This window comes from Pezoporus flaviventris, unplaced genomic scaffold (genome assembly GCF_033815535.1).
Source record: "Pezoporus flaviventris isolate CSIRO_AGI_PZ_B2104156 unplaced genomic scaffold, CSIRO_AGI_Pfla_v1 ptg000045l, whole genome shotgun sequence".
In the NCBI taxonomy this organism is placed as follows: Eukaryota; Metazoa; Chordata; class Aves; order Psittaciformes; family Psittacidae; genus Pezoporus; species Pezoporus flaviventris.
The window spans coordinates 24,705,586-24,729,115 of NW_026892593.1; the positions used below are offsets into that span (position 1 = coordinate 24,705,586).

Genomic DNA, 23,530 nt, shown 5'->3' on the forward strand with positions numbered 1-23,530 from the left:
ATATAGACTCAGTATATTTGAAATAAAGTGTGGCCAGATATTGAAAAAGAATGGAAGTAACTCTGTGCAGTTACTGTATGAATACAGTTTTAAAATTTAGAACTTTAAGAGGCCTAACAACTTACCCAGACTATAGTATCTCTATAAGAGCTCTTTGATTTAGAAAGAAATAAGAGGATATTGTCAGTCGAAACTTTGGAGTCATTTCAGCTAAAGTATTTCTGCTTCTCTGAAGAGGTTACATTGCATGTATAATCTCTGGGGATATAGTTCCTTTGCAGAATTATTCAGGTTGGAAGAGAAGTCCTCTAGTTCAAACTCCTGCTCAGAACAGGGCTATGAATCAAATCATGATGCTTATGATTTTGTCCAGTTGGTTCCCAAAAACCCCCAAGAACGGAAATTATATAACTTCTCTGTGCAACTTGTTCTCAAGATTGTTTTCCTTATAATTAATTATTTTTTTCTATATCTAGTTAACTATAATTCCATTTGTAGCTCTAACTCATTTTTCTGCTCTGCATCTCAGTAATGTGCCTGACTGTTTTCTTAGTAGCAACCTCTTATGTACTGGAAGTGTGCTTCTCCCAGTCCTTGTTTCCAGGTTGAACAAGCCAAGCTGCCTCAGACTTTCTTCTTAGGGCAAGTGCTTAAGTCCCTAATGGCTTTGGAGCTAATCTCACTTGGTCTTGTATGGGGGTGTGTGTCGGGATCCAAAATTAGACACTGTATTACAGAGGTGGTCTATCAAGTGGTAAGTAAAAGGGGAATAATTGTTTTCCTCATTCTACTCACTACTCTTATGTTAATACAGCCTAGTATGCTGTTAGCCGACTGTTCTTATGACCCCCAGGCCTTTTTTAGCACAGTTGCTCCCCAGTGAGGCACTCCCAGGGTTGTACTCATTCAGGAGTTAGTCCATCTTAGATGCAGAGCTTTACATGTCTCTGCTAAATTTCATGACAGTCTGTTACACTAATTCTCCAGCCTTTCTAGATTGCTCTAAATGGCAGCCTTCTCTGTCCCCAAATATATCGACTGCATCCTCCAAATTACTGTTGTCAAACTGATAAGGATTTTATCTCCTCCTTCAGGTCAATGACAAAGATGCTAAACAGGTTAAATCTCAGAACAGAGCCCTGAGGAACACAGCCTGTGACTGGTCTCTAAACAATACAAGTCATTAACATTTACTCTTTGAGTGTGGAGTGTTGTCCAAACTACCATGAATATGCAATCTAGGTGTATGAATGTTGGGTCTTTCCAAGATAATTAAGGCTGGTGGGAGTAATATTAAGCTAATGTGCCTTTCTGTCAGACTAATAATGTTCAAATGCACTTAGACCCAAGCTAGTAAAAGCCCTGAAGCGCTTCATAGTGCTTTATGGACTGGCTGATTCAGATGTTTCCAAATTGCATTTGAAAGGCATCTTTAAGTGGAGATATATCCTCAGAGATTGAACACATCAGCTCTGTTTTCACATACAAATGCCTAATTGACTTATTCAGTCTCACTTATTTCCAAGATTTCGCTGAGTTTTCAGTGAGTCTGTTAACAGTTTTTAAATGTGCTTAAAAATTAATTTCTTTGAAAAAGTTTCTGTTACTGTAGTTTGTCTGTTTTGTATCAGTTTTTTGCATATAACTTAAATGCATTTACTTGTATAACTTAATATTAAATGGAATCATTATTGTCTTCCACATTTCCACTTCCTAATTTTAATGTTTTCTTTGTTCTCCCCTCTACTCCTGCTCTTCCTTTTTTTTTTGTTCTTCAAGTATTTATTCTGTGTGACAGTGATTGGCTTCTTTTTTTTAGTGGAATACACTTTCTTTGGATATGATTTAGAACAAAATTGAATAGATACCAGTGTCATTTATTGCCTTTAAATGATTTTTGACCTAATCCTTTAGAATTAATTATTTTTAAAGAATTTTGAGGCTTTTTAAAAGCAACAATAAAAATTGCTGTGGCTCTGGTAATATTTAGAAAAATTACAAACCTTAATTGGTTATTAGTGGCATTATGATTAGTGCTGTTAAGCAGCACCTGGACCTTGAGCTCTTGTCTTTAATTAGAGGCAGTAATGTTTTTCCCTCTGAGATTTCTTTATGAAAGTATTTGGCTTAATAACACAGGGTTATCAGCTTTCAACTGTCTTCTGGAAGAAACCTCCCAAATGGCACTACCTCTTGTATCTGCCTTTCTCATTTTAGTCAGAATTTCCAAGCATACTCTTCTTTATTTCTTAAGCAATTACTTCTTTTCACTTTCAAATATTTTTGTAACTTGGTCAATTATGGCTTATAAGGTATGGAAATTGTAGTTTTTTTTCCTAAGCATGATTCTGTACTCGTGATTTCAGAATACTCATAAAATTGGACTACTTACAGATTTTTTTTCTGTATTAATATTTTGGCCAAATCAAAGCACACACTCTTGCCATCCTTCTCCCCCATTCTTGTTAAATCTTGTCTTCATTTGAAACTTCTGTCTATGTATCTTTCGTAGTATCTTAGAGCTCATTTTCCATGGCTATTCCTTCATCTCTTTATCATCAGTTTTTCTCAGGTTTTGATAACACTGTCACTTCCTCTTGTTCAAAATTTGCTTCCAACTACTGACTAATTTCTTGCTACTTTTAATTCTTGTTTTGCCACGATAGGCTGTCTGACTTGGTGTCTTAACTAATTTCTTTTCAGCAGTCTTTCCTATACCTTTCCTCTATCCTAATTTTCTTCTTTACAGTCATTAAAACTACATGCAGCATCCTTTGTTCATTCAAAATATTTTTTCCAATGTTTATTCATTTGATGCTGTCATAAACTTGTCCTCTTTGGCCACATTTTTACAGCTCTGCTCTCTTCTGATTTGTTCTAAATTATTTCTATCATTCTATGTTACAAGCTGTTTTTTTCTGTTGATTTATCTACCACTGAGTGTCTACAGTTTCTGATTTTTCCTCACTTTTTTTTTGTAATACTTACGTGGTGTGCACTTGATTAGATTAAAGGTTCTAGCAAAAGGAATTCAGATTATTTTATACACATCCAGTGTGATAGAATATTAATTTGAGGAAGGGAAAAGAAGGGTTCTGTGCCACAATGATAAACAAAAGAACTGATGCTGATAGCGGGAGAATGATGTTGCATGACATGCAAAGACAGGGAGCTTTCACGTGTAAGATAATTAAAGCAAAAAAAATTTCCAAATGAAGGAGACAAAAGGAGGAGGAAGACAAGCTGAAGCCTAAGAAATCCCGTAGGAAGATAATTAGTAGTTAGAGATGAATAACAGGAGCTGGCACTTGCAAACTTTTTAGATCAGGAGGAGTAAGAAACCATGGTAAACCTATATGTTTGTGGTATCTTAAAGTAATTTAATATATATTGTATGGCATATTACTTTTGTTTGTAATTAAATAATATCTGAACATACAGAGCTTTCCTTTGGTGGTACTTAAAATTCTAGACTATCCAATATTTCTTTAATAGATACTGAATTATTTAGTCATGAAACAGATACTTTCCACAACGTATTCTACTCTAAGCATTTTAAATAAATAATATTGTTCTTCCCCATTTTGTCTTAATGAAAAATAAATGTATTGTGTTCAATTAAATGAATGATCTACATCACTTTTATACTGTCTTTAGTAGAACCAGGCATATGCAAATTTTTGAGGGCCATCAGTCAGAGATAGGTTTAGGTGGCCGGGCTTTTGATAATCTATGACATCCTTTGTAATGTCCAAAACACTTGAAGAGGTCAGAGTCTAGTATCTGTTAAATTCATTGGAAGTTATACATCTAAATGCTTTTGCTGTATGAGGAAGTACTAGTGGGCACTTATCTACCTCTTGATGTGGTAGGAAAAAAAACCACAAATCTTTAACAGTATATTTTTTTTTTCTTTTATTCTAAATTTTTAGTTAACCAGCCTCAGGAGGCTTTTCTCTTTTGTGTGTGTTCTTTGTGTAATGTGTTTATTGGTATATGCTTATAAATTCTAATATGCTTTTGAAAAGCCTGGATGAATAATAAGGTTATTCTCTGTTTTCTCTTTCTAATAATCTAAATATTACACAAGCTAGAAATAAGTTGAATTTGCTCTAGCTGTAGTGATCATCCTCCATTTTCTAAGACTAAGAGAGAGCAAGTGAGGTTTAACATATCATTCAAGAAAAGTTGGCTGTTGAGATAGGTGGAGGAAGAGGTTACAGAATTTTCAGGGTTGCAGCTTTCCTCTGTCTGCACTTGAAATTTGCGCTCAAATCCACAGAACAGTTCAGGGTTTTTTTCTGTTCTTAAAAATTCTAAAATAATAAAAAATAGCATAGAGAAGGATACTCTGGCAATATGCTTCATAGGAGACTGGGGAAAAGATGAAGCATTAATGAAGTAGAAACTAGCTAGTTAAAAAGGAGAGCTGCATGCCCACACTGGTATGATTCTGTGTAGGAGCAAACAGTGGATCAATGCTAAATGAATGGAAGAAAATGGAGGATGAGAGAGAGGCTGAATTTCCTGGAAGGAAGTGAAGGAAGTAATTTTGAATTGGACTCTAAAGAGCCTGAAGAGCTGCAGGGTGATTTGGACATGATAATGTAAATATATATATATAAATAGTGTGGCAGTGGACAGTGCTCTTCTGGACTTGTCAAATTAAGAGTGTGGAAGTCACAGGGATAGCTTGAGTACTGAAATCCTCTTACATGGCTCTAAAAGAAAAGAACTGAGATATTGCTGTGTATGTGTTATACAATTTAGGTGTAGATAGGTGGACTTGTGCAAGCAGGTATTTTAGGAAAGCATTGTTTTTTATTTTGGAATGCATTGTGTGGCACATAAACATTCAATAAGCACTTATTTTGCTAAAAATGATCGTGCTTTTCTCATCAATACCTGCAGAGCATTTATGAAATAAATTACATAAGACTTTAACATCTCATTTTATAGTACGCGTTAAGGTAAGATTAAATTAATCTAAGAGAGTATAATTGATAGTTTGGTTTAATTTAATCCTCTTATTACCTTATATGTAAAGAAAGACATAGCTAGTTTAATGGTGGTAGTTGATTTACTATACTGAGACTAACTTTTAATGGTTGGATTTTATTTTGCATAATTATTGGATACTTTGCACTTAATTTAAAAGAGGTAATTCTATCTCTCTTTGTAGTGCTTTTATCTTAAATGTTAGAATATTTAGAAATGGCTGATATTTATCATAAGGTTCTGTGTCTTATAAAATCATTCCACCATTATGTCAAAGCATTGTCTTCTAGCTGTCTTTAGTAGTCTTTAGACTGTAACCCAGTTTCTTTGGTGCTATCAAGTATTCAGTTGTATATTTTTAAGTTTAGCTGAAATTCATGATAGAGACCTATACAAAATGTTAACAGCACAGAGTACATCTTTGCTCAGAAAATAAGAATTTTTGACAAGATTTTGCCCTCAAATGTTATTCCCAACAGCCATCTCAAGGAATCTGACTTGTGCTCACATGCTAGATGACAAAGCTATAAACCCTTTGACCTGTAAAGTGTAGTATATGGATGCTAAAATGCTTTCTTTATAGCATCTAGGAATGGACTAGAAGAAATATGTGTAGATGAAAACAGTCATCACTGAATTTGATGTAGCTTTTTGATTCCCCAAAGCATTATGGCTATTTGGAGCACAGCGTGAAATTTTCATCAACATGAACAACAAACAATAGCTACGTAAGGGTAAGGCAGATGGAGTTGTTTTCCACTTTTCTAAACTTTAATGTTAAAAAGAACATCAGTTATTTTAGGATCAGGAATAGGCCATCTGCCCGAATTGCCTGCCCTTTCATCTTACTCCCGTATTATTTTCATCTGAATGCTGTTACATTTTTATGCTTTGTTTCCTTGAAAGATATTTTGTCTCATTAGCTGATTAACTTTACACCAGTTTTTTTTTTAAGAATTCCAGGTCTTTCTTTAACATTTATGTTTTGCTATTCAAATATTTTGCCTTTTGATGTTTGCTTGATAATTTTTTTATCATGCCAGTAAACATCTTTCCTTACTGACACTGTTGGAAATCATATGACAATCTGGCAGCAATAGCAGCAGGAAATAGGCAAAGGACCCACAGGGATCATGGAAGAGAGAGGAACAGAACATTTACATCATGGCAAAGAAAAGGACTTTGGGAAAAGAAGTCTAAAAATAATTGAAGCTGAGAAACAAAGAAATAAGCAAGTGAGAGATTTGTAAAAAGCATTTTTTAGCTGCCAGAAGAATTTCATTTGTGGTTTTCAGCTTTGTCTGAAGGGAGGAATGACTTAATAAAATATTCAGTTGCTTTGAAGGCACTTCAATGTAACTGCAGCTGTATCTCTCTGATAATACTGTAGTCAAGTAGGTAGACATACAATACCTTTATTTAAAGTTTTTCTTGAGTGCTCAAAATATTGAGTCTTTTAAACATGTGTCCCGATTGGCTTAACTTTATATCTTTTTGAAAACTGTTTTTGAAAACAGTGGCTATAGAAATGAAACACTACATAATGCAAACAGAGTAACATAACCATATTCAGTCTTGTACCATAGGGTCAATTTTCATTATTCATGCGTTCTACCGCATGCTTATGCTATTTGCAAATTATGCTTGTGCATTTTGTCTCAGAATACTAAAGTGCAGCTAATCATGGACAGAATTTAGTCTGATCCATTGTATTATTTTCACACTGCCCTATAATACAAACATTAAAGATTCAACTGCTTCAGAATTTTTACTGAACCTGAATAGTACAGTTCTCAGTTTCAAAGCACAGTTCTCCCTAGATGGGTTACGGTTGCGTACATTATCATTCCAATCATGAAAATCTGACCAACTTTCAGTAATAAATTCAAATTGAATTTATCTATATAAGCGCGTAATTGCACTTCTCTTGGTTATTATCCATCTTCTATAGTTGTCATATGGGTAAATGAAGTTTGGTTAATATTTGGTTTATTTTTTTATCCCGACAAACTTTAGCATCTAACTTAATTTTAGTTATCAGTGCGTATATTTTATGTTTACTAAAAGTTTAGATAATCTTTCTCTTGTTTTGGTAATCCTTTTCTTTTTCTGTTGTAGCTTAACATTTTCTCCAAGTATCTATTTAGCCTTTTCAAGAGAAGATAAGTTCCAATTATTTCCAATAGTATTAAACTGGAAGCTATCTAAATTGCACATCTGGTATGTCAACCAACTGCCCTACCAAAACAATTGGTTTGGAAGATCAACTGATCTTCCAGAAACATAGATTTTTCTTTTTCTCCTACGTAGCAATTTATTCTGCATCTTTCTACTGTTGCTCACGGAACCCAAAGGTGCTCTAGAAAGACCACTTTTATCTGTCGCTTCCCCAACAATTTTATTCAAGATGTCTTTCTGTAAGCAATATTGTGATGAAGTCTCATAATTTTCAGTAGGCAGCACCAATAATTTTTTACTCAGGATATGTTTCTAGTTATCTTGTTTCTTTCCCCTACAAAAACTGCATGCAATTGTTGATTGCAAGCATGTTTTCTCATCTTTAGCATGAGGTGAATTTCTAGACTTGGTTTGCTTCTAGTGATCTGTATTCAGTGGTTATCTTCTCTGTTCTGTTTGACTATACCCTTCAAAAAATGTCTTCTGCCATTTTCATATTGAACTTTTCATGCATACTGTACAGTTTCTGCAAGTAAAATTTCTTGTTTTGTCAGTGCCACACCTCCACTCTGGTTTTACTCTATTCAGTTCGTTAATAAGAATTATTTTCTTTCTTAAGTATGACAGAGTGGTACTTTTCAAATTTTTCTCTCTAAAATCTCAATTCTTCTTGTATTTTCTACTATGTGATCTTATTTTCTAGATTGTATAGGCATTTTTTTTTTCCTAAAATGTGTCTTCTGATCGTAATGAATAAAAGATTATTGTTGATCATTGTGTCTCTTCTATTACTGTCCAACACAAGATTGATGGAAGAATCTCCATTGCTTTTTCAAGTTATCTCGAGGCCACTGCTTCAGGTTAAACAAGCAAAATGAATTTTATTAGTGAATTTTGGAAATGGGGATTTCCTTTTAGGATGTAAATCCACATTTATTTTGTTATCTTTTATCTAAGTTTTTCAGATAATATTTGGGGTTATTGTTTCACATCAGTGTAGCTAACCCACAAACTTAAATGTGCTTATGTAAATTAGCATTTGACTGTATTAGCAAATGGAATACTGGAACTTGTTTTTGCAAATCTTTTACCAACAAGTAAATGTTTAGTCTTTTTGAGAATAGAAAACTACATTTCACTCTATTAGCTGGTAGGAAAAAGTAAGGTAACTGAATTAAAAAATTAAATTTAAAAGTGTTTTCAGTTTTATGTTTTGGCTATTGCCTAGCCAAACATTTCAAACACGTTTGCCTTTTTCATTAGTAGCATGTTTCTGAATTAGGTTTGCTATCAAATGCCAAAATAAAGGTAATCTATTTCTGAGCTACTATTTTTTGGTTTGAATAATCAGTAAGTATTGCTTTTCATGCATTGGATTCTTCAGAGAAAACTGTTAAATAAATGGAAACACAGGTGTTTAACAATACTTTTGTCTGTTTCTGGAGAAATTAAATATAGCTCATTGTCAGTTCCTACCTCCATTAAAAACAGCAAACATCCCAATTAATAAAGGACAGAAAAATTATAGCCCTATACCTTGTGTAAAAAAAACCCAACCTTCCTGTAAATGAAGAGATTATTAAACAGTATAATATACCATTATTAGGGAGTTCTTCCTGTACTTTTTTAACAGATCGTACTTTCCTGAAGAATTGTTGTTAGATATTTTTGCTGTTTGTCTGTGAAGAGATGTAAGTTAAATACGCAGTAAGCTATTAACTCTAAAAGGGGGATTTATTTCCTAAGGACCCTTGGGTTTATAGAGTAGCTTATCTGCAGAAGGAAGAGCTATCCATTTTTTACACACAGCTACACATGAATCTCACCACTCACCTGTAGTTTCCATAGGGATTTTAACATGAAGAATGTCTTCGGTCAAGGAATCATAGAATCACAGAATAGTTAGGGTTGGCAAGGACCTTAAGATCATCTAGTTCCAACCCCCTGGAATGGGCAGGGACACCTTGCACTAAATCATGGCACCCAAGGCTCTGCCCAGCCTGGCCTTGAACACTGCCAGCGATGGAGCATTCACAACTTCCCTGGGCAGCGCATTCCAGTGTCTCACCACCCTCACAGTAAAGAACTTCTTCCTTACATCTAACCTAAACTTCCCCTGTTTAAGTTTGAATCCATTACCCCTTGTCCTATCACTACAGTCCCTAATGAATAGTCTCTACCCAGCACCCTTGTAGGTCCTCTTTAGATACTGAAAAGCTGCTATGAGTTCTCCAGGCTGAACAGCCCCAACTTTCTCAGCCTATCTTCATAGGGGAGGTGCTCCAGTCCCCTGATCATCCCTGTGGCCCTCCTCTGTACTTGTTCCAACAGTTCCATGTCCTTCTTATGTTGAGGACACCAGAACTGTACACAGCACTCCAAGTTGAATTCTCACAAGAGCAGAGTAGAGGGGCAGGATCACTTCCCTTGATCTGCTGGTCATTCTTCTTTTGATGCAGCCCAGGATACGGTTGGCTTTCTGGGCTGCAAGTGCACACTACTGGCTCATTATCTCTAAAAATGAATCTTTTTAGAGGGTATTTTTTTGGCTGATATCATGAAGATGCTTCTGTGTAGGTATTAAAGATGCTATGCTTATATGGATAGTAGATGGTTCACAGTACTGCCATTGAAAGCTTTGCCATGTGTTCTACAAGATACTACTTTTCTATAGTAGATATAATAATGCAGTGCAGATATAATGAAATAAAGGTCTCAGACAGACTAACATGTTGCTAATATAACAGAAGTATTTCACACATGCACACAAATGTATATAACAAAAGGATCAAACAACCATTCATTAATCAACATACACCCTGAATTCTAATTTAAGTGTGTTTAAACAGCCTCACCTCCAACATGGTTTTTGCCCTTAAGATGTTCTTACAGTAACTAGATCAAAAAATATAACTGAACTTGCATTTCTGTTGAAAATACATAATATTTCAGTTCTAAATTATTTAAAACCTCTGTAGAATACTGAAGAATTGCAATGCTGTTGACATAAATTCACAAATGAATTTTATATTAACTCAATTGTGCTACTAAATATGTCATTTAAAAGTTTTAGTCTAAACCTGCAAGCATTTATTTCTGCAGATCCTTTGGTAAGAGTATTAACTCTTTGAAGGAATATACCTGTTCTCATTATTGCAGTTGTATTCCTCCTTTGTGCCCCATCAGTTAAGCACCCCTACCAAATCACAAATGTTTTATTCTATGAGTCACTAAAAAATCTGTGATCTTGTAACCTATTGCAAAGACATTCCTGACCCTGTTCTTACTGATATTTTCCTAGTATTTTTTTCATTTTCACTTTTGAGTGATAGCAGTGAAGGCATATTTTCACAAATAAAGAATATTACTCGATGGTTAGTTACAGAAGATGCATCTTGTTGGTATGCTGAAAACAAAAGCTTAGCATATTCTTTCAGAGATACTTTCAGAGAAAGAGAGGTATAAAGTTGTAAAATGGCTTAATCAAGGTCACTTGAGAGGAGGATTGCAAACCTACTTTAAGAAAATGCAATTATATTTACCTTTTTCATGATATAAAGGAAATTATTTGCATCTTAATGATTAGCAACAGGACAATCAATTTCTTTTAAAATGTAAGGCATATTTTCATTTGATATCATTATAAAGTATGAAACAATTCAGATATTTATAAGATTTATAAGATATATGTATTTAAGCTTTCAAAAGGTTAGTGTAGAATTCTTTTATATAAAAATGCATTCTATGAACAGAAACTTTAAATAAGATATTTAAATGAACTAAATAAAGCCTGTACTTATTCTGTGAGGGGGAAAATTCCTCTTATCAGTGTTCTCCCTTAGACTTGTATTCTTATGCTGTTTTATAACATTGCGCAGAGATATATTTGCCTGAAAAAAAAAAAAAAAGTTCTAAGTCCTAGGAGTTGTAAGTTCTAAATGTAGCTTTATTCCAAAGGTAAACCTAGAATCACAGAAAGGCTTGATTTGAAAGGGACCTTAAGGAATATCTGGTTGCCCTAGATGCAACCCCCGCTGCCACAGGCAGGGAAACCTTCTACTAGGCCAGGCTGCCCAAAGGCCCGTCCAACCTGCACTTGAACACTTAGCGTATCTGCTTATTGACGGGTCCCATTAGAGCCGCCTTTGCTCAAGTAACTGCTCATCCGGAGCTGTCCGTTGTCCTGAAACCCATCACGGCATTTTAGCGTTCCTGCGCTCCACTTCAGTGTGCCTTTATGTCCGATAGCGATTCATCAGGTTTGTAAACTTACTTCTTCAGTGAAATATATCAACTCTATGGATAGCCTAACTTTTAGTAGCTTAAAATTAGAATCAGGTTCTTTCTGCCTTTAGCAACTTCGGAAATTACTTTTGTGTAGTTTAAAAATCTTGGGATTTAACTAGAAAAAGGACGTCTATAACATGAAAACAAGTTACTCATTAGTAGTAGGCAAACTGAAATTATTTTCTGATGTTATAAGTGTTTATGCACTAATAATATTTTCAGAGTATGCAACAAACTATAAATAAGTTGAAAAGTTAATGTCTAAGTACAGGATGTAACTCTTCTGATCACATCTAAATACAAGAATGAATTATTTTTGTTTTATCAGCAAAAAATTTGTCAGCAATTCCACAGAAATGTTTACCTCAAACAAGTCTAGAAAGGTAAAATATATATTATTATGGAGTTTAAATAATGTTAAAGTCTACTAAAGAATTACAAGAAGTGTTTGTCACCGCTATTTTTACTTTGCAATTCAAGTTACCTAGGCATTCTATAAATATTTTCTTCCTTAAGCACAATGTCCAGTAATAATATTTTTTCTTCATTCTTCCTATTTTTTTTTCATACATACAAACTAAAATAACATAAAAAAAAATGCTATTGCTTTCTTTTCAGGAGGTACCATTTCTTTTCATCAGGTATTTCAATGGTCAGGTGTCTTTACTGGGTCTAGGAGCAGTCACTTTTACCATCCTAAGAGAATTTGGTTTCATTTGTAATCACCATCTGATCATCAGCTTCTTGTGCACATTCACTGCTTATGGGCAGCAGCAAGTATTCATTGTTCTCTTTTCATTTTGTTTCATTTAATTTCTACTAATAATGTTTCTGTCAGGCATGTATTGCTTGTTACATTGTTAAAACCTAGGAGGTTTATAAGCTAATCAGTTGTTTATGCTGAACAGATATGTGCAGGTCCAGAAAGGAAACCTTACTATCATTTAAACTGTTCCAGCTGAGTTCCCTGTATGACCAGCCTGAAGTTTAGACATTATTGGTAACTGAATAACCCTTTGACTGAAGACAAAATATTGGGTTTATGTTATCTGAGTCGAAACATTGCATTTAGTTTTCATGCTTCTGGGAAAATCCCAAAGCAGCTCAAAACTTGCTTTTATCAGTAGCTAACAATCTATTTCCCTATCAGTTTTATGTCTCCTTCCCGCCTGCCTTCTCTCTTCTTCCTCCCACAATAAGCACCATGTAAAATATGTGTGTTATTATTATGGGTAAGTACTTTATAAAAATATTTATTTTGTAGTTTATTGCAGTTATACAGCCTAAACCCAGCAAAAATATCCTGTGTGCTCAGACTGGTATTTAAACAGGATTATATGTAAGGAGATATTTTGTCAGACCCTAGAATGAGTTTGTTTATTGTCAGACAAGATCACCCAGAATGTTTTGTTCAGAAACAAACAAGCCAAAAACTATTTGGATTTTAATCAAAAAATGTATTTTCCTCATAAAAAAAATTCACATACTCACTGTGTCTACTCTACAGAATTTGTCCATTTCATTACACCATGTGTCAATCCTAGTATACCTGTTCACTTCAAAAACTCGTGGCTAGACTGTGTAATACAGCAGAGAAGGAGGTATTGCTCAGTTCCACTACTTTTATATAATAATAAAAAAAAATACAGAAAATGTTCTTGGCTACTTGCACTGTATTCCAGACTTCAATGTCCCATCAAATTTCTAGAAAATGAAGTTAATTGTATTTGGTTGGTAGAATACCTTTAGAAACCAGTTAGTTAAAATTCTTCTCTTATGCTGAGTGAGTACATATTCCCATTTGTCAGCAGCAGCAAAGTCCAGATGTCTAGTTCCTAAGTGAAAGAAATTATTTTTCTTGTTGCCTTTTTGTTCAGCACAAATGCAGTCATGTGCTTTTTATTTCAGGAATTAAGTGATATACTGACACATTTATGACATATTGGTTGGTACACCTATTACAGTTGCTTTTACTTCCATTGCTGTGCTTTTGTCTTTGCCCATGTCCCAAAGACTGATCAGTGGAGGATAAAGCTCATTGAGTGAAAAGGATTGTTTCTTCAGATAATTCTTTAGATAGCTGTGTCCAACACCATAGTTCATGCCACGTGACATGCAACTGTAGAGATACGTCACAGAGATGATTCCCAAAAGAGCTCCAAGGCAGGCAAAGAATCCTATTATGTTGTTCTTTTCATAGCCTTTCACTGCCAAGTCCAGTCCCTTTGTGGTTACGTTGACACATTGTTTCTTATTCTGTGAATAGATAGTGGGAATATCTATACAGATTTTGTATTCAGTTGATGGATTTAGATGTGTAAGATTATATACCTTTATGTCAGATGGTATTCGAGCACTCTGTGCAGCTCGAAAGTTTTCAGCTTTCGGAAAGGCTGTCCATCTAACACTGGATTTCAGAATTTTAGAACTTGCCTTCCATGAAACCAAAACAGAATTAGATTTTATGTCTTTTATTTTAATATTCAGAGATCCATTGCTGTCCTGAGGGAAAGAGCCATCCACTTTAATCATGACTGACTTTAGGTCTGCCCCAACTAAATTTGTTGCTATACATGTGTATAAGCCACTTTCTTTTTGTGTTACATCACTTATGTCCAATGTTCCTTCGGAATGAATGTAGTATTTGTTAGAAATAGTATTAGGCAAAAGTTTGTGTCCTGATGGTGTTATCCAGTAGATTTCAGGTTCTGGTTCTGCTGTTGCTCTGCAGTGTAAGGAAATATGGCTGCCAGTTTTCAAATCCAAAGTAGATGGAAAACTTTCAGGAGCTATCAGTGGGAGACAGATTTCCATCATTTCCCGGAAGTGTATCTGTCTCACATTCTGGCCTTGAAATTCAGGGGGGTCTACACAAAACAGGGACTCTGGCTCCATGAAGCGAATGTTTGTTTTATTCATGTTAATCCAGCGGATGACACAATCACATCTAATGGGATTGCTGTGTATACTAACTTCTTTAAGGTTAGGCAAGGATTCTATTGTACTGCGGTAAAGGGCGCTCAGTGCGTTGCTGTTAAGCATGAGAGATTCCAGCTTGGGCAGTCTGTAGAATGCATTTGGATGAATGTATGATAATCTGGGGTTATTGGTAGCTTCTATTTTTCTTAAATCTGGCAAATTATCAACAGCAAGACCATCTATAGAGATCAGTTCAGGCATGTTATTAATTCCTAACTCTTTTAGGTGCAGCATATTGCTAAAATCTCCTCGTCGTATTCTGTTAATGGGATTCTTATTTAGATCCAGAAATTTAAGTTTTGTGGCCTTTTGAAGAGCAATGTGGGGCACTCTAACAAATCTATTGTCATAAAAGGAGATGCTTTCTAAATTGTCAAGGCCAGCCAAAGCATTATCTGGTATTTCAGTGAGATTTATGCCTGCTAAAACTAGGCTGCGCAGATTGATAAGAGGCTTAAAATTCATATCTTCAATTCTGATTATTGGGTTTTCTCCAATCATGAGAATTTCAAGATTAGGAGTAGCTTCAAACCACTTCCTGTTGATCATTTGCAGACCATTTGAATTGAGATGAAGTCTAAGAAGATTATTGAGGCCTATGAAAGCTCCTGGTGCAATCACAGAAAGCAGATTATGATTAATATAAAGCTCTTGTAAATTGTGGAGTCCAGAGAGACATTCTTCAGGGAGTTCAGTAAGTTTGTTTTCTTCAAGGTACACTGAAAGCAACTGTGGTATCTTTCTAAGATTAATACTGGTCACTGAAGATAAATTGTTCTGAGATAAATCTAGACCAGTTAAATTCACTGGGAAGTCGACTGACTGTTCAATGTTTTCAATATTATTAGTCTGTAGAAGTAGAACTTGTGTGTCAGCAGGCAGTCTGGCTGGAAAATTAAAAAGGCCTAAATCATTACAATCCACTGTTGGAGCATCCATATACACAGACCTGGGGGTGAACCATGGTCTGATCTCGCATATACATGACTCTGGGCAGTCTGCTTTTTTTTCTACAGCTTGTACTAGTGCAGTGATAACTAGGCCAACTAGAAAATTAATTTTGAGTTGCATGTCCTTCATCTTAGCTCAAATGTTCAGAAAAGTAACACGTGTTAATATTCCACAGTTATGGGTTTGGAATTCAGTATGGCCTGGTCAGTTGATAAAGTGCACACTTGCATTTGTGAAATGATGATCGTGAAGGACTTTCTTCCTGAGGATAAGTGATAAATTTGTAACCAACTTGTCCAGTAGTAAGAGGCATTTTGTGGAAACGAAGGTCACTCTGTCCTTGATGACATGAAATTGATAAGCTTTGTGAAGATGAAGTATGTATAGATGGTCATAGGAGATTAAGCAATTCATTTATTTAGTAGTATTAACTTCAAATCCCATGATTGATTAGTGTTTGCAGGAATGACAGGGTGACCTAAAATAGAAGAGGAAATAATTAGTGTAAGAAACTATAAAGTTATAAATTAATTTAGACATCTTTTGCTCTCTAATGTTAATTATTGCAAGTAAGAAAAGAAAATTACTGTGGTGCCTAGAGTGTTGTAGTGGTGTCCAGATAGCATAAATGAAGTTAATATAGTAATATATCTTTAGACTTGTAGCTTGTCATACATCCAGTGGAGCATTGCTCTACAGAAAGAGGAAGATCCACAAAGTATAAGGCAAAATATGTCAGTGAAATTTTTCTACATATTTTATGGTGCTTTAAAATATTTTATTTTTTCTTTCAGTTATCACTAGAAGCAGACTGAGTTCTGTTGGCTTTGAAAATGTAAACACTGAGCAAAATCTTACAGAGCATGAACACAACTTTTGAACATAAGAAAGAACATAATATATGTATAATCAAAGGAAAAAGGAATGATGGGATTAACACGCCTTCCTAATGATCACACTGTTAGGCAAGCCTGTAAGATACTTATACAGAAATATGGAAAATTGATAATCCACAGGCTTTATAATTTTCTAATATTTTTGAGGCTGCTGTTTAGGAAGAAAACTTTTCTTTAAAGTGATAATTAGAAAGAAATATGTACCTCATAATAAATAGCTTGTCATCTTGGCAAATTCAGGCTAATTACTGGCTTGCTTGTTTTGGCTTCAGTAACTTCAATTGCAAGGAATAATAATAACAGAAAAGTGTCTTTAGAGTAAGAAGGAAAAAAATTACAGTAGCAATTGTTTCTTTGGTCTGTAGCTCTGCAAGAATCTGAAATTTGCTATGAAGTCTCAGATTTTCTTCATGTCCTAAATTATAGTAACGACTTGAAGCCTTAGCATCTTGAAGCATCAAATGCGTCTTCTCCAGATTTTTGTTATGTACTTGCTTGTTATGGGGAAAAAAATATTCTACTTTCAGTGTATATTTTGTTCCAAGTGATATAATCCAAACCCTTCATATATGAAGTAGTACACATTAACTGGCTACTTTACTTCAGAATATACACTTCACACGATTGTCCAGAAGACTTCATATGATACACATTTATACCCTTTCTCCCCTTGCCCTTAGTGTCAAAATACATAGTGACATTGTTCACAAACTGTAAGATCAAGGCGTCATTGACATTAATAAGTAACTTCTGAGGTGTTGCTAGTACAGATAAAATTACTAAAGTCAAGCGTCAAGGATATGGACTTTAGGTTTCCTTTTCAGGCCCAAGCACTGGGCATATTGACTGCCTAGGCATTCTGTATCAGCTCAGAGGAAAGGTGCTGGAGCATGTTGAGTGACATTAGGCCAATTTGAAATACATTTGTCAAGTCTTTGAGGCAGCTGTTTGTGTTATGTACATTTAAGGACATTTAATATTGTATTTTAACTTGTAAGTGTATATTGTATTTTGACTTGTAAGTGTATTAATAAAGTGAACAGACAATGTGTGAGATAAACATACAGAAAACATTCTGCTGTTTTAAGGATTAATAATATGTTTTTATGCAAATGGTCTACTGGAATGCAAAAAAACTGACTGAAATAGTGAAAATGTAATCTCTTCCTTTGTTCTGAGAAATTAGATAAACTTGAGGCTTGAAGAAAAATAAAGGTTTGACTTGTACAGTTAATGCCTATAACTTTTTCTTAATTTTGCCTCCAGGAGACAAGGTAATATACCTATATGGAGTACTGTCCTATTTACTAAAGATCTCAATGGAATTCATTCTGTGTCAAATGCACAAATGTAATTTACTATGTAGGGAGAAAATAAGATGGCAATGAAGGGAACTGAGTGAGTCATGTTCTTCATGCACTTGCTAAAGCACAAGCCCCATTGACTTTTGGAATTTTATTTGGATTTTGTATTAAAATGTATCTGCTAGCATGGCAAATACAAAATGTAAGTTTATAGTAATTGAAAGCTGATCAGAAATCTTACCTGAATAGTAAATTAATTGAGATTAAACAGACTGCTACTGCAGATATCTAATCTCATCATTCTGACCCCACTATGATTCTCATGGACTTCTGTTCAGTAGAGGTACCAGGAAAGTATTCTGGGGAAGCATAGCTACATAGCTGACCTGGTTTTCTGCTCCTCCTTTGACATTTGATATTGGCCACTGAAAGATAGGAAATGGACCAAAATGAACCTTTCGTGTGTGTCCCAGGCATCCTAGAGGCTGTAACAGTTGAAGCTTGTAAACTACTGCATTTTCATGTACACAGAGCCAACATGCTCCTGCATTTGAGTTTATACTCCTCCTTACTTTATACTGCAGCTTCTATGGGATTCACAAGCCAAAACCAAGGACACAAGTGGATATTTTCATGTCATATATATTGGAGTGGGCTTTCTGGCAAAACATTTTTGTATATAATAGTAATATTGTGTGACTCTGATATACAGTGTTGACAAAAAAAGTAAGGAAATATGGACTGCTGATGTTAAGTTTTCTGGTCGCATCTGAAGAGATCAAAAATCAGAATCAAGTTATGCAGTATGACTTTACATACACCAACTTGTTGATTACGTGTGTATCTGTGTGAATGTAATTAATTTCTTACCTTGAGATATGTACCTACAATTTCTGAGAAGTGAGCTGCAGCTTACTGTAATAAAATAAACCTCATGTAAATTGATATCTTGCAATCAATGCTATGAACTGTAATTGAAGTTCTATTTCCTTAAAGAGCATAGTCACAGAGATAAATGTATTGGAGAATAAACATTTAACTTTGTGATACTTTAAACTTTTGAAATACACTGATTCCTTTTCTTCATTAATGTATTGATAATAGTAAATCTATAATGATAGCCCTAAATAAAGATCAAAATTATATACTACTACTAACTGATTTTCAGAATTTTTATTAATGGGTTTCAGTGCTTTTAAAGATAAGTGTTTAATAACATCTGGAGTTTTAGTGAAATTTTGCTTTTCAAATGTCTTTTTGTTTTAAAGATAGTAGAAGGGCAAAGAGAACTGAAAGTTATTTGTCCTGTTCCTTTCAATAGTATTTGAAGTGTCTGAGATTTACATATACAGAGGTTTCTGTGCAAAGGTAGATAATTTCTTTAAAAAAAAAAAATGCAAATAATGCAATTACATCAACATCACCTGTTAAGCAAAAATATTGGTTTTATTTTACTGCTTTTGTTAGTAGGTTTTGATGATCTCTCAGGAGTTTTGATGCGATGCAAGTGATTCTAAAGACTTGTACCTACTAATAGAAGTTGTACCTTGTACCTACTAATAGAAAAGCCTGTAGAGATGAGGGTCAGGTGAAAATTATCCCCAGTAAGCTGAGCTGTGGTGAAAGTGTTTCCACATAAGCAGCAGCAAGAGCTATGCATTGCAGTTTTAGACTCTGATGAAGTTCTTTCCCCTGCTACATTTATAAATCTGTGCACTCTGATTGTACATGTAGTTCTTCATCTAAATAAAATGATATGGTTTTCTTCCTAATGTATCAATTAAACAGTCTGCATCTAAAAAGCTAGCAATGCTATTCAGTATTTTTATTACTGCTTTCCTTACCAGAACTTCTGTCCTAAAACTGTTTAAATCATGGACAGATGACTTCATTTCTTCTGGAAGTCCATCCCTATTGCAGTTCATACTTACTATCTTATTAAATATGGTATGCCTCTTGCTTTTAAGGTATTATCTCTTGCTGTTAGAAAAATGCAACCTGATGTGTGTGACTTTTTGCAGCCTAATTATCTCTTGTGTAGACAACGATTGCTATGTCTTAATTAGGTTTGTTTCATTCACTGCTATTGACAGTTGGAGCCTTAGTTTACAAGAGGGTATCACCATTATTTGAGCTGGAAAAGACATTCAGAGAGTGAATAAACTGAGCAATGTTTCTCATCACTGGAGCAACAGACAGTTAAGAACAAAGTCAGAGTGGGCAGAAAGGGAAAGAAACACGTCAGGTTTTGGCAATCTTTCTTTTCCACTTCATCAGTTAGAGAGACAGTGATAAAAACTAAAAATGCAGCAGCTACACTGCAATGTGCCCTGCTGGCAATAAGGCAAACAGTTCACTTCACAAGGACCAATTTAGAGGTGGCAAGCATTTTGAAAACACAGCTGTTCATACAAAGGTACCTTTCAAACGTATCAATTGAAAAAGCCACTTTTCACTTCTTGTCATTATAACCCTTTCACTAATTGAGTCTGGCCTACTGTCCTTGTGCCCATTTACTGTATCTTAATGAAATTTAATAGATATTAGAAGAATTATCAGCATGTGGAATTCATTAAGAACTTACTGTATTTCTATTTCTTTTCTCAAAAATTACATTATAGTATTTCGGAAAATATTGCAATGTAATAAATCATGAAGCTTCAAAAATGCAGTATTTATAATCGATGCAATGAAAACAAAGAAGTAAAATGGAAGCCAAAGGAGTATTTACATATGGTATGTGACAATTTATTACATGCACTATTTTAGAATAACTTTTTAATGGACTTAAATGGATATTTTGTAAAACCTCCTTTTAAAAATGGAAAAGATACAGCATTTGTTTCCTAACCTGTTTTAAACTGGATAACCATGACTGACCATGGAAAGGCAGGTAACTATGGGAACACCTGCATGTTGAAGTAAGGTGTTTATCAATCATAATCACAGTGCTCGATAGAAAAAGTATATAATTTTGTTGCTATTATTAATTTGGTGGCAGCAGCAGCATTGTGCATTGAAGCCAGAGGGTTGATAAGGAACACATTGTCTTGTGTGCTAACTTTCTTCAAAAGAAAACTCTGAGCTTTACTCTGTGGATCTTAAAATTTACATACAAGTAGAGGGACAACTGATGATTCAGGCAGGGTAAATAAAAAATAGAAGTCATAATCTCCAAATATCCTTGGGTTTATTTTTTAACTCTAACCATAGTCTAGTAGTTTTCTATCATTATCTGGGCTTGCTTTTCCAGGCTTCCATTTTAAATCTTATGTCTGTAAATCTCTCTCATGTGATTTTAACTTTTAATCACACACTTCCTAACCATTAAATATATCTGACCTTTTCATAAATGTCATAGCGAAAGAAGATGAAAAGTTGTTTGATGATACTTGGTAAAGGAATTATTTCAGTAACTACAGTTCCCTAATTTATTTTTTGGTTTTTAGTCCTAATATGAAGGGCACAAAATAATTTTTAGGTATTGTTTTTGAGTTTCAAAAGTATGTTTATATGACAAAAGGCTGAATTTCAATGGAGGCTGCACATTTTTTTACCGTTTGTGTTGTAGTCTGTCATTTTTGTTCTGACTTATAGTATGGCATTCCAAATCTTCTTGAAATATTTTTAATGTGTGGCAGTTAGACTATATCTCATAATTTTATATACTTGAATTAATTGTAAAAAAAATTTGAAAATAATCTGATTTCTTATTCCGTCTTCTTAAATGAGGTATTGAATATATAGTCCTGATATTGTTAATCTAAAAATTTAACTTATTGCTAGCATTACTTGTTCTGATTTTTTCTTAAATAATAACTCCACATATATGTTTTCTGGTCATCAGGGAAAAATATCAAGGATTAAGCGTTGAAAATAACCTTTCAAAGTACTTAGATCTTTGACATCCTTGTTATAGTTCTTAGCCTTAAGTTTCACTGTGTAAGTGATGTATTTATGGTTGCCATTATCAAGCAATTATGGCAAAAAAAAATATTGCTGTAACTTGGGAAAGTAATGTGATAGTTTAATTTAGATTTATTCTTACATGTTCAACTTCTTTTTGTCAGTTGTCATGTTCGTAGTGGAGAAGCACATATTGGCAGTTACCTAGGCACATAGTTGGCAAGAGAGCAGTCACGTTCTGGGTGTGGGTGCATGTACCCAGTTACCAGATGCTTCAAGCAGATGGTCAAAACTAGAGATGAGTGAGACCAGTTTTGGCTTGATATTCTAGAAAGCTACCATACCGATTCTGGGATTGTATAGTACATTTAACTAGTAAAAAAAAGCCTAGCCAAAATCCAGCAGAGCGATTGGCAAAAACCTATTTTTGTGTTTTTTTTTTTTTTTTTTTTTTTAATTTGTGGCTGATAAATGTAAATATTAAACGAGCCTAAAACACAGTAATAGTTCTGTTCAGGTAGTTGTAATAAAGACAGAGATAGTGGCTGTAGTTGGCACACACTATTTTCCTGCAAATTTAATAGTATATGCTTTTCTGATTTATGGTGGGAAAATGGTCACTGTAATAAAATTAGATAATGATAAACATCATAATCTTAGGAGTCACAATTTCTAGTCTATATTTTTTCAGCAGCAAAGTTATAGGCTTGGAAGACCTAAATTTAAATTGTCAGTCTTTAATGGCAGACTTCTAATGGTTCGTGAATTCACCTTGTAGTTGTTGGTATAATTGTGATTTGTTTTGGGAAATGCTCACATCAAGGTAAATGCAGTTATACAATTAAAAAAAAAGTAATTTTCAGTGTCCACTGTACTGATTATGAACTATAATAACCTAAAGATATGAAATGGCTTAATGAATGAAGTTATATTAGGAACATCCTGCTACAATCCCAGACAGTACTTGATGTATACTTATATTACGTGGAATGTGGCTTAAGATCCATGAAGGAGAAAAAAAATATTCTCATCATAATAGTAAGTAGAAATGCCTTACTTAAAAAAAAAAAAAAATTGATTTTTTGAGCTTCCAGGAGTGGATGTTTTTTGTGTCATGAATTTTCCTATTGAATTGAGCTTTAACATAATAATTGTGAATATATTGGGTGATTACTTTCATTCTGAGCCACCTGGGGAACCAGGTTCATGATGTATTGTTCAAAGGAGATGGATAAATTTTTTAAATCTTGCTGAGGCAATATAGAGAAATTGATTATGAAAAAACAATTTCAGGATGCAAAAACAGACAATGTGTAAACCAGAATATTATTTTAAAGATTCAGAAATAAAATTTCTGTTTTCTGCTGTGTTTTATGTCAGTTGGAGTGATTTATGCATACTCATAAATTACCAGCTCATAAAAATACTGTAATTTCTGATTGCAGAAAGTGTTTTGATTTGTATTTGGTATTAATTACAGTTTTTGCTCAGCTAAGCATCTCATTAATAACATTACATGTTGGGGAATTTTATATGGTTTACAAAAATAATTTTATTTTTGGACCCCAAATTACTGGTTTTTTGTACTTTTATGTACCCATTGGTCAGCTGTAATCCACACTGTAGGATTATCTTGGTTCATTTCTTATTTCCAAGAAGTGAATACATTAAAATGCTGATTTTCTCTTTATGATTTGCTTTTTAAAATAAGATCAGAAGATAAATACAAGATAAATAAATAGCAACACTTATAGTTAAGTTCAGTATCCCTTCTGCTGTGTGTTGCACTACAGCTAAATAATCATACAGTTCCTGGAACAGTAACTGAATTCTCTTTCAAGTGTTTTTCTTCTCCTTTGAAAATTGCAAATTTATTTAAACCATTGCACCCCTCCAGCATGTACAGATTCATAGCCAACTTCCTCACTCCTTTTTTCCACTGTGCAATCCTTCAAGTGTTTCCTATTATTTTAGAAGTATTTTTTTTTATTTCCTTGTCTAAAGTGAAAAATCACTCAATCTCTTAGATGA

At 34.1% G+C, this 23,530-nt stretch overlaps 2 protein-coding genes across 10 annotated transcripts in view; one reads left to right on the forward strand and one right to left on the reverse strand.

Annotated features, from left to right (window-relative positions):
* IMMP2L (inner mitochondrial membrane peptidase subunit 2) overlaps positions 1 to 23,530 on the forward strand; it is a 628,424-nt gene that overhangs the window by 172,604 nt on the left and 432,290 nt on the right. Inside the window, exon 4 of one of the 7 annotated variants that reach the window (XM_061467723.1) lies at positions 1,095 to 1,158. The exons of the other annotated variants lie outside the window; for them this stretch is intronic. Coding sequence (XP_061323707.1) covers positions 1,095 to 1,143 — 49 coding nt within the window. The 3' untranslated portion in view covers positions 1,144 to 1,158. Of the gene's footprint in view, positions 1 to 1,094; positions 1,159 to 23,530 lie in introns of those variants that run through there. 7 annotated transcript variants of the gene reach the window in all.
* The window catches only part of LRRN3 (leucine rich repeat neuronal 3), a 33,766-nt gene continuing 22,387 nt past the window's right edge, over positions 12,152 to 23,530 (reverse strand). Inside the window, exons 2-3 of one of the 3 annotated variants that reach the window (XM_061467696.1) lie at positions 17,835 to 18,018; positions 12,152 to 15,871 (exon numbers count right to left, since the gene is read on the reverse strand). In XM_061467696.1, the coding sequence (XP_061323680.1) occupies positions 13,396 to 15,522 (2,127 nt within the window). In that variant the 5' untranslated portion in view covers positions 15,523 to 15,871; positions 17,835 to 18,018 and the 3' untranslated portion in view covers positions 12,152 to 13,395. Of the gene's footprint in view, positions 15,872 to 16,493; positions 17,095 to 17,834; positions 18,019 to 23,530 lie in introns of those variants that run through there. The other 2 variants (XM_061467698.1, XM_061467699.1) reach the window with 2 other exon arrangements.